We start from the raw sequence: 12,277 nt of genomic DNA, 5'->3' as shown, positions 1-12,277 counted from the left end.
CATTAGAATGGTCATACAATATGACCATATCAGATAGAATTACATGGTATATAACATTATTATATTTAACATGTTATATTTAATATATTATAGCATACTATATACTTTATTACTATGTATTATATTATTTTAATTTACATTGTTTAATTTATTTTATATTTATTATATTATATAAATATAATTTATATTAATTTATAAATTAATTAAATTATTTTATTTATATTAATATAATATTTTATACTGGGGAATATGCTCACCATACCTTTTTAATCTTGTTATAGTCCTTTGCATTGATTTTAAGAAGTTCACAATCTTCTTCCATCTTAAGGGTATACAAGGTTGAACCCAACACAGGTTGAGGCATCTCTATTAATGTACCAAAGCCACTGCAGGGACCAAGCTGTAAAGAAAAGGAAAAGTAATTTATTATAGCATTTACAATGATAATAATACATAGAAACATTGTAATGGCACTGAAGAAGGAAGTGGGAGGCTGACAAAGTATTCTCTGTTCAAACTGCAATGGTACTAAGGAAAAATCAGAATCTACNTTATTACTATGTATTATATTATTTTAATTTACATTGTTTAATTTATTTTATATTTATTATATTATATAAATATAATTTATATTAATTTATAAATTAATTAAATTATTTTATTTATATTAATATAATATTTTATACTGGGGAATATGCTCACCATACCTTTTTAATCTTGTTATAGTCCTTTGCATTGATTTTAAGAAGTTCACAATCTTCTTCCATCTTAAGGGTATACAAGGTTGAACCCAACACAGGTTGAGGCATCTCTATTAATGTACCAAAGCCACTGCAGGGACCAAGCTGTAAAGAAAAGGAAAAGTAATTTATTATAGCATTTACAATGATAATAATACATAGAAACATTGTAATGGCACTGAAGAAGGAAGTGGGAGGCTGACAAAGTATTCTCTGTTCAAACTGCAATGGTACTAAGGAAAAATCAGAATCTACATTCTCCCTGAATAGGTCGCTTGACACTTTTAATTCAATTTAATTTTTCAAATATCTTAATCACAATTATGGACAAGTCTCAATGTGAGCCACTGAGGATACAAAGTTTAAAAGTTATATAATTGGGGGCAGCTGGGTAGCTCAGTGGCAGTGGATTGAGAGCCAGGCCTAGAGATGGGAGGTCCTAGGTTCAAATCTGGCCTCAGACACTTCCCAGCTGTGTGACCCTGGGCAAGTCACTTGACACCCATTGCCCACCCTTACCACTCTTCCACCTAGGAGCCAATACACAGAAGTTAAGGGTTAGAAAAAAAAGTAATATAATCCCTGCTCTCGACAAATGTATATTCTAACAGTAGGGAATTCACACACACACACACACACACACACACACACACACAATAAATAAATATATACAAACAAATGTATATAAAAACATACTTATGTATGGTATATATACATATGCAAACAAATACATATAATACAAGGTAGAATATGATAGTAATATAAAAAGAAATGAGTATAATACAAGGTAAAATGTAACATATAAGGGAAAGATGGAAACAATTTAAGAAAATCTGAAGAGGAAAAGATTTCCTATATCTGTTGGGACATCAGAGAAGACTGAATGCAAGAGGTAAAAAAAAAATTTTAAATGCAAATTTCAAGACAGAAACAGTAGAGAGCACATTTCACTAATGGGTAGACAATTTACCTTAGGTGGAAAAATATCAGATGAAATCAGGAGAAATAAAAAGAAAAACAAGGGGTATAATTTATTTGGAACAAAGCTATCAGGAAGGGAAGAAACAAAATGCAGAAAATTAGACTAAACACCCTCTGCAGGACCTTCAATACAGCCAGATATTTTTTTATTATTATTTTATTTTAATCTTTTAAGCAATAGCATGGTTATTGACCCAAAAAATGGCATGGTAAGACCAAGTGACTATGTGAATGGGGAAAAGGAAATGGGTATAAGAAATATCACTAAGGCAGGACTTATTAAACATTAAAATGATTCAGTGAGGAAGTAAGAGAATTTTAAAACGAATCCATGCACACCAATGCATTGTTGGGTAGAGCAATAAATTACTGCAAACATTCTGGAAAGCAATTTCAATTACGCAAATAAAGTGATTAAAATGTCCATACCCTTTCATTCACAGATTCTATATTCAACTATTAAGCATATATACCAAGGATGCCATTAATCAAAAAGAAAGTTTCCATATACACCTAAATATTTAGATCACCCCTGAAGTGGTAACAAAGACATGAAAACAAAGTAGATGGTTATCAATTAGGGAATAGACAAAATATGGTCCATGAATATAATGGAATGTAAATGGTGTTATAAAGATGATAAAAGTAAAAGATACATAAAATCATCAAAAGATGTACATGTACTAATGCAAAATAGAGTAAGAAAAGCCAAGAAAATAATATAACATTGACTACACCGATGTAAAAGAAAAGAATGATAGCACAATAGAAAATGAATGTTTCAAAATAATGAACAAGTATATAGCTTCCCCACAAAAGAAGATATTAGCAGACACCTTTTACCATTCTTTTATAGAGTTCTTGTACTTGAAATATATCATATATTGTCATTTTTTTTTAGTATAATAATTTGTTTTTACTTCCTTTTTTCTTCTTTAAAAATATATGGGTCTCTGGAAGAGAAGATATAGGAAGAAATTTAGCTAATGTGAAAATCAAAAAGTAAAAAATAAAATTCATTTAAAAACATGATTACAAACTATGGAAAGATATATTAAATTAATTAATTAATTAATTTTTTTAAAAAGCACTATTACAAGACTCAATGACTGGTCTATTGGAAATGCTATTAATTGAAATAGGGAAATGAGGAGGGACAGGTTTGGGGGAAAAGAAAAGTGATTCAATTTTCCACTTGTATCAGAAGACCCTAAGATTTACAGCAAGAAATAATCTTAAAGATTATGTAAGTCTAACTCTTTATTTTATAAATGAAGGAACTGAGGACTAAAGTCATTAAATTATTTATCTAGTTTCATAGAGGTAGTGAATAACAGAGTCACGAGATGCTATGGGCTATTCAGGTAGAAATGTCATGCAATAGACATAGTGCTAGACCTGGAGTCAAGAAGATGACTTCAATTCTGGTCTCAGACAATTATTAACTGTACGTCACTACCTCAGATTTTTCAAATGTAAAATGGGGATAATAATAACACCTACCTCCCAGGGTTGTTGTGAGGATCAAATAAGATGGTAGGTATGTATGTATGTATATATATGTATATATATGTATATATACACACATAAACCCATATATACACAAATATATATACATATACACATACACGTATAGAAAAAGGTTTATAAAACCTTAAAGCTCTTTAAATTCTAATTGTTATTATTACTATTATTATAATTGCTGATTATATTGTTGTTATATATTCTAGCACAGGCTGTAAGCACCCTGCAGTCAGGAACTGTTTTCATTTATCTTTGTTTTTCTGGGACCCAATTAAGTAATTAAAATGTATAGTTAAGTGCTTAATAAAAGCTTTTTAATTGACTAACAAAAGGAAAGATCTGGGATGTAGAAGAAAGTCTTTTGTTTAGAGAGGATAATGAAGACATTGGAAAAGTTTACCAGACAAAAGAATACACAGAAAGAAGCAGACTGATCACTGAGTTTAGAAGAATATATACACTTGGGAGTTGGGAGAAAAGGGATGAATAAAGAAGAGTCGGTTTGGAAACAAGAGAATCAAGTGAAAGCAGACAAACAGGTACCAAAGTAGGAAATCATATCAAAGAGGAACTGGCCAATAGAGTCAGAAAACAAAGAACAAGTAAGAGAAAGATTCTTGGATTTTTTTTTTATTTCACTAGAGGGACAGTTAGGTTGCTCAGTGGATAGAGAGTCAGACCTGGAGATGACTGATCCTGGGGTCAAATCTGCCCTCAGACACTTCCCAGTTGTGTGATCCTGCACAAGTCACCACCCCAACTGTATAAGGCTTACCTTCTGCCATGGAACCAGTATATAGTGTTGATTCCAAGAGAGAAGGTAACATTTTTTTTAGGTAACAACTTAAAAAAAAAGGTAATTAGATAGAAAAGCAGTCATATGTGACCTTAGCAAAAAAAAAAAAAAAAGTAGTATGGACAAAACCTTAAGGGTAGAATCAAAGTTCAGTAAGTGGAGGATGCAAATAGAGACTCCTCTTTCTTGAAGGTGAACACCGAAATGAAAGATTGACAGAAAGGCATATGTTGGAGCAATGACAATATTTAAAGAAAGGCATTTTTCATTGCTCTGTATTGGTGAATGACTAGGAAGACCTGAGCATATTTGTAGCAGAAACTGGAAACGAGTTGAAATACAAGGTCTATAAGTTCCCTCCCATCATTTCTGGGACTCAGTATGTTCAACTTAAAAATAAGACTGGACTCCATGACCCATAGATTTTGGATTCCTTCTAGCTATAAGTTTATGATTCTTGATTTAATGTAGATAATGTGATAGATTAGAGAAGAATTTCCTTAAAAGTATAATGATAAATTAATTGCTAAATATGTTACATGTATAATGCAAATATCCCAAGTTCTTTACTCATCAAAAAAATCTTATCTGAACTTTTGTATCATTTTTATGAATTTTTAAAAATGTCCTAGGTCTTTTGAAATGATACTCTCAGTTTTATTTTTTAGAGGCACCTGAAAATGAAATAATGACTGCTAAAAGACAACTTAGGTTAATTTTAAAAACATGCCAAAGTAACTAAAATATATTTTTATAGGGACACTGAGTATTCCTCTCATTAAAAATGGTCCGAGATGCAGGGGATGATCTTGGCCTCTTCTCTGTCTGACCAAGCTATAAACATTCCATATTGTCTTTTTCCGGTACCTTCAGAACCACAGGGAGACTGAACAAATTGTTCTCATCCACCCATTTCCCTGGAAGAAGTCTTTAACACACTTGAGGCAGACACCCCGAAGAATCACAAAGAGGATTTGTAGCCATCAGTTACCTTCAGCCTGGTTTATCCCATCTTCCAAGGTAGTTTAGTGGAGTGTAGCTACTGCATAAACTCCAGCTTCTTGGAGCCACAGGGGAGTGTTGAAAGTCAGGTAGACCCCCAAAATCGATGAGAAACCCTGCAAAGGAATTAGCAAACCCTCACAACAGAGGGGCTAGTCCTTTTTGAACACCCATAGACCCCAACAATATTGTATTGCAATAAAAAGTAGCATTTCTATAGCACCTTAATGTTTATAAAGAGCTTTCACAAATATGGTTGCAATTTCTTCTCACAACAATCTTGGGAGGTAGGTTCCATTTTAAAGATGAGGAAATGAAGGCTGTTTGAGTTTAAGTGACTCACACAGGGACGTATAGCTAGCGATTGTCTGTGGCTCAATTTGAACTCAAGTCTTTCTGACTCCTGGTCTAGCACTCTGATAGTGAATTTTAGGGGTATCTGAAAGTGTTTCAATAATCAGACTCAAATTTCAATGTTTAATTAATGGATTGATGCTAACCTGAAAATAGGTTCATAGTAAGTGTCCTAAAGCTCTGTTATTGACTTTTACTATAATTTTATCACTCATTTGTATGAAGACATTGAAACTATATTTGTCATAATTTTAACACTACTAAACTCAGCAAGATAATTAGAGAAACTGGATATTGAAATTGGAATTTTAAAAAATTCTCATCAGTATGGAACAATGGTCTAAATATAAGTACATGATATATAGTTGGTTTTATAAAAATCAACTGCACGAGTTAGGGAAGCTATCAATAATAAGAATTTATTAAGTACCTATTATATTCTAGGCATTTGCTAGACATCTTAGATAGAAAAGGTGAAAATTAAATAGTCCCTGTCCCCAAGAAGCTGACATTGCTTTTTTAAACCTTGTCTTTCATCTTAGAATCAATACTGTGTATTGGTTTCAAGGTAAAAGAGTGGTAAGAGCTAGTCAGTGGAGGTTAAATGATCTAGGAAGTGTCTGGGGTACCCAGGACCTCCCTTCTCCAAGCCTAGCTCACAACCCACTAAGCCATCTAGTTGTCCCCCTAGAAGCTGACATTCTCTGAAGGCAGACAAAATGCACATGAATAAATTTGTACAGGATAAATAGAAGGAAGAAAGCTTCACATTCCAGACATCTCAGACAATAAATTCAAAGGAATGCAGTGGGGAAATGAAGTAATTGTGTTTAAAACAGGATTGAATAAAATTTATTATGTTAGAAATGGTGGAGGGTCATATCTGGATATTCCTTGTGTAAAAAAGACCCGTAGGTTTGTGTTGTGTTATAAACTCAAGATGACACAAAATTATCATGTGAAATACAACAAAGTTCTTTTAATTATAGGCTTTTTTAACATCAGGTTAGTGTCGAAAAATGGAGATGATAGTCTTGCTGGATAGACTGTTTGGTAGAGATCATATTTATAAGTCTGCAAATATTTGGGAACCATAATTTAGTGACAAGTTAGAAAGTGTCATTTCTCTACTCAAAAATTTTGGTAACTCCTAACTACCTTGAAGATGAAAGAGAAATTCCAAAGAATGTAATAAAAAAAATAAAAACACTTCAGTCTTTCTCAAATCCTTCTTCTCCATCATATAATTCCACTACATGTCACCCTGTATCTAGCCAAAACAATGTATAATCTTATTCTCCAGACTCAAAATTGCATCTTTTACCTCCTCGTCCTTGCACTGGCTAAAATGTGGTTCCTCGTATCTTTAGAATTCCTAGATTCATGGAAAACTTATGTTCCACTTCCTCTCTTGTGTTCCCTCGTCATTAATGATGTTTTCCCTCCTCATTTATCTTTTTATTAATAAAATGTTAGCTACTTTCAAGAAGAGACTAATGCCAGCGTTTTGGACAATGCCTTGCAGTACAGATAGGAAGATAGTAATAAATGTGTTTGAACTCACAAATGTCCACAGGAAGGTGAGCAAAGTGATGAATGGATTTAAGATCCTGACAAAAGAAGACTGATGGAAGAAATTTCAGAAAGTTAGCCAAGAGAAGAGTGAATTTAAGGGGAATAGGATCAGATTCTTAAATATTTCTGCTGTCATGCAGAAGAATTACAAGACATATTTTCCTTGATCTCAAAAAACAAAAGCAGGTAGATTGAATAGATGCCAGAGACATAGCCAACTCCCTCCAAGAGGTGATGGACTAATAAAACACTAAAAATTTTGGACATGGACTATGTTAGATTTTGTTTTGCTGGACAAAGCATGTTTGTTGTGGAGAGGTATTTTTGTTGCTTAATTGGATGAGCAACAGGAGGGATATATAATTTTTAAAAGACAATTCCTCTGACCTTGAATCTATTGTTCTTTGCACTATAATAGATTCAAGGTCAGAGGAATTGGGTTTAATTTCTGGTTCTGATAAATAAACTGTGAACTTGAGCAAGTCACTTAAAGTCTTTTCCTCAGTTTCCTCATCTAAAAGTCCCTTCCACTTTAAATATGTGATTCTCCAAATCCCTACATCTTAGGAAGTTACAGAACAGATTTGGACTAATATAAGGAATAATGTCCTTAAAAATTAGAGCAATGATGTGGAAATGTTTTGCATGACTTCATATGTATAATTGAAATCAGTGTGCTTGTCTTCTCAAGGAGGAAGGAGAGATGGAAGAGAAATAAAATTTGGAACTCAAATTTTTAAAAAGCAATTGCTAGATTGGTGTCCTTGATATCTGAATTGTCTCTTTCTGGCTTCTTGTAAAATTTTTTCTTTTACTTGGAAGCCCTTGAATTTTGCTATTATATTCCTGAGGGTTGTCTTTTCAGGGTTAAGTGTAGAGGACAATCTATGGATCCTTTCAATGTCTATATTGCCCTCTTGTAGAATGTTGGAGGGCATGTGGCCAAATTGGGACATGAATGCATTGCTGGTGGAGTTGTGAACTGATCCAACCTTTCTGGATAGCATTTAGGAACTATGCTCAAAGGGCTATAAAAGATTGCCTGCCCTTTGATCCAGCCATACGATTGTTGGGTCTGTACCCCAAAGAGATCATAGATAAACAGACTTGTACGAAAATATTTATAGCCATGATTTTTGTGGTGGCAAAAACCTGGAAAACAAGGCTCTGAGATTCTATGTTTATCCATGATTTCTGATGTTCTTCTCCTTGGAAAGTATAGGTGTGCATGTGTACTGAAGAGGGTAGAAGAAGATAGAAAAAGAACAGAGACATAGGAATCATGCAAAAACATCATGTTGGAAGGGTTTGAAAGAAATTCTAAAAAAGGGAAGGTACTTTAAAATGTTCTTGTGATTATTCTGCTTGCATTCTTCTCACTGCCTTTGGCTTCCAGGCTTCTGTGCTAGAAGCAAATTTGGTAACTAAGATTAGAGCTGCTGTTTTTAAATCAAGAAAAGGCCTTATTCTCCATAGTGAAGGACATGTTCTTTGGAGATAACATTATTCACATTCAGCTACAGAAAGTCTCTTTTCTAGAGAGGTTTCATTTAATATTCCCCAGGATTTCCATCTTAGTGGCATTTGTAGATATAACAGCTGATAACTTTCAAATGCACAGAGGAACACACCAAGAAAGTAGATATAGAATCGATTACAGTCCATAAACACAGTCTGCTCACTAGGGATATGGGCACTGCTAGAGATTTCCTGCAATGCAGGTACTTAGCTTGTACAAGAAAGGATGCACCAAATTCCCCTAATAACATCTGAGATGCTCATAGTAGTCTCAGGAGAATTTTTGCCTCTTCTAACATTTCACCTTCAGGCTATCCTAGATAACATTTCTAGAAACTATAGTGATGAAGGCCATCATAAGAACTAATTTTGCCCTTCCACCTCCACTAGGCTGCTCTACTTTTTGATCCTCCCATCTCTGTTCATTTGCTGATGCTGATAGAAGATAGAAGATAGAGATTTGAATCTCTATTCCTTTAGCATACCCTCTTGCTTTGAGTGATGATGATCTCAAGTTGAAGAGCTATAATAAATTTTCAAAAACAAGTAGAATTTCTAAAAGCAGGGGAACACCCTTAAGCCAAAGTAACTTTGTGTCACTGAGATCACAAACATGTGGATTGTGAGAATGGATAATAAAACAGGATTGTACAAAGAGGAAAAGCAAGACAACTCCTTCAAGATGCAATAGAATTATATGGAGAAAAAAATTAAGGGATAAATATGAGATTCCTATGCTATAAACTATCCAGTCTTCAATCATCTGAAGAAAGTTAGAAAAAATACAATAGGGATATGAAATCTATTTCTCATAACTCAAAATAAAAGATAATATTTGAGAGCTTTGGTCTATACATGATCTCCTCAGTGTAGGCACTTATACTGGTTATCAATGTGAATTATAATACCATCAGTACTGGTTTTGGGTTTAGAAGGACCTGGATTATTTTTCTACCTCAGATACTTACTAGCTATGAGACCCTAAAATGTAAGTTAACAGTTTCAGTTTCCACAAATGTAAAATGAGAGGATTTAGCTAAGTTGTCTCCAACAACCCTTCTAACTCTAGATCTACAATCTTATGATAATAATATATTCATTATCTCATAGAGATAATCAACTGAGATAATTCACAAAAAGAAATTTGCAAACCTTACATAATCATATTAAGGTCAGCTACTATGACTATTATCATTTTCCTATGTAATTCTTGTCCATTTCTTTCTGAAAAACTCCTGTATAGAGCCAGTCTAATGTGCTAAAGACTTTCTCTGTGTCATTTAATATTTCACTAATAATAGTGCATCTATCTACTTGCTCTATCAAATCTGTTTACCCTCATACTCACTGAGAGAATAGCTATGAGTTATCCTAACCTCTTCCTCTAAAGAGATTAGACTAAATTTTCCTTAAAAAGTAAAGGTTCAAGGGTCAAAAAGTGAAGTAAACAAGTTGCCTGAATCAAACAAGAATGGAGGATGGTCTCAAACAATATCTTATAAGGAAAAATACCCTACTTAAATGGGAAAAGGCATTAGAATATTGCTGCTACTACTTTAGCCCACTTCTTTTTTCAAGCATATAGCATCTTCTTACATATAAGATCATTTGTAATAAGATACAATCTAATTACACTTGTCAATTATTTATTATACCATTATGTCCCAAACTGAACTCATTATCTTTTCCAAGAATCCTATTAATTAATTACACCTGCCATGGGTCTTCGTCTTGTACTTTGGATCATGTGAAATTTAATTAATTTTGAGATCATAGTGACCCATAATTTGCAATCATATGGCTTTACCAGGAAAATTGTTTGAGATCACTGGACTACTGCTAGAAGAAACCTCATGAATCATATAAAGCTAGGAATAGCTCAGTCAAAAAAATCAACAAACATTTATTCAGTCCTAGCACTGTGCCACTGTTCTAAGAAATGGAGATAAAAAGGAAGGCAAAGAGAAAAAGAGTTCCTACTCCCAAGGAGCTCACAGTATAATGTTCAAATTCACATGTACAAACAAGATATATGCAATATAAATTAGTAGGAAATTAGTAGGGCTATGAGAATAAATAGTTGAAGATAACCTCAGAGGAAAGGTACTAAGGTTTATAAGGACCAGGCAGACTTTTTTAGAAGGTGAGATTCTATAACTAAAAGTCCCAAGAGATGGAGATGAGGAAGGAGGCAGTTTCAGCCTTGGGAGCTAGCCAATAAAAATGAATAGATTTAGGAGATAAAGTGACATGTTCAATGAACAGTAGAAGGGCACTGTCACTGGATCTGAGTAAATGGAGAGAAATAAGGCATGGGAAGACTAGAAAGATTGTAAGGTCCCAGGTTATGAAGAGCTTTAAAATCCCTAAAGAGGATTTTTATATTTGGTCTTGGAGATAATAGTAAGCCATTAAAGTATATTGAATGGGAGAAAAGAGGGTCATCATCAGAAATGCACTTTCGGAAGATCAATTTGACAGCTGAGTGGAGAATAGAGACCAGAATAGGGAGAGACTTGAAGAAGGAGGGAAAATCAGAAAGCTATAGCAATAGTGTAGTCATAAGGTAAGCTGGGCCTGCAACAGGACAGAAGCAGTATCATAAAAGATAAAGGAGGGCAACTGGATAGCTCAGTGGAGTGAGAGTCAGGCCTAGAGACAGGAGGTCCTAGGTTCAAATCCGGCCTCAGACACTTCCCAGCTGTGTGACCCTGGGCAAGTCACTTGACCCCCATTGCCCACCCTTACCAATCTTCTACCTATGAGACAATACACCAAAGTACAAAGGGTTAAAAAAAAACTACAAAAAAAAAAGATAAAGGAAGTATTTGAAATATTTTCACAATGACAAAAATGACGGGATTTGGCAATTGATTTGACATGGAGAATCTATGATGAAACTAAGGTTGTGAGCCTGAGTGACTGGGACATTGGTAGTACCTTCAAAAGTAATAGGAAAGTTAGGAAAAAGAGAGGATTGGGCTGTTGAAATGAATTAAGTTTTTAACATGTTGAGTTTAAGATTTCTAGAAAACATCCAGTTCATCATGTCCAACGGATAATTAGAGAGAGGAAGGAGAGGGTCAAACTGAAGAATATAGCTGGGCAACTGGCAGCTAGATGGCTAAGTAGAATGAGAGCCAGGCCTGGAGAAGGGAGAATCTGAGTTTAAATCTGGCCTCAGACACTTCATAGCTGTGTGACCCTGGCCAAGTTAATTATCCTCCATTGTCTAGCCCTTATCACTCCTCTACCTTAGAACCAATATACAATATTTATTCTAGGACCTAATGCAAAGAAAGAAAAAAAATTCTTAAAAAAAAAAGAATATAAATGGACAAATAGATCTGAGAATTGTCTTTGTAAAGATATTTGAATGCAATCAGATCATCACCAGGGGAAATAAGATACCGTAAAAAGGGAAGAGAAAAAGAGAAGAGACAGACCAGGTGAGGACACATGAGCTTAATGGGTGATGAATGATGATCTAGGAGAAGAGTTAGAGAAGGGAAAGTCAGACAACTAGGAGAATCAGAGAAAGCATGTCATGAAAACACAGAGCAGACTCTGAAGAGGATATGGAAAAAGTTTATGATTTCATGGGTCTAGAGAGCTTCTATGTGAGGAAACTCCGTCTACCAATGTCTTATAATTTTAGGGCTGTTTAGAGTATTGGGAAGTTAGGTGACTTAACCAACATCACACAACCAATATGGAGCAGAGGTAAGAATAGAACTTGGATGTTTTGTTTTGGTTTTCATCTCTGAGAGCATCTTTCTATCTAGTA

The 12,277-nt window shown here is 34.1% G+C and overlaps 1 protein-coding gene across 1 annotated transcript in view; it reads right to left on the bottom strand.

Moving 5' to 3' along the window:
* Window positions 1-12,277, bottom strand: part of CNBD1 (cyclic nucleotide binding domain containing 1) — a 621,665-nt gene that overhangs the window by 185,110 nt on the left and 424,278 nt on the right. Inside the window, 1 exon segment of the mRNA XM_044683798.1 lies at window positions 708-845. Within this exon segment, the coding sequence (XP_044539733.1) occupies window positions 708-845 (138 nt within the window).

Source organism: Gracilinanus agilis, chromosome 1 (assembly GCF_016433145.1).
Source record: "Gracilinanus agilis isolate LMUSP501 chromosome 1, AgileGrace, whole genome shotgun sequence".
Classification (NCBI taxonomy): domain Eukaryota; kingdom Metazoa; phylum Chordata; class Mammalia; order Didelphimorphia; family Didelphidae; genus Gracilinanus; species Gracilinanus agilis.
This window is presented reverse-complemented; position numbering and strand designations above follow the sequence as displayed.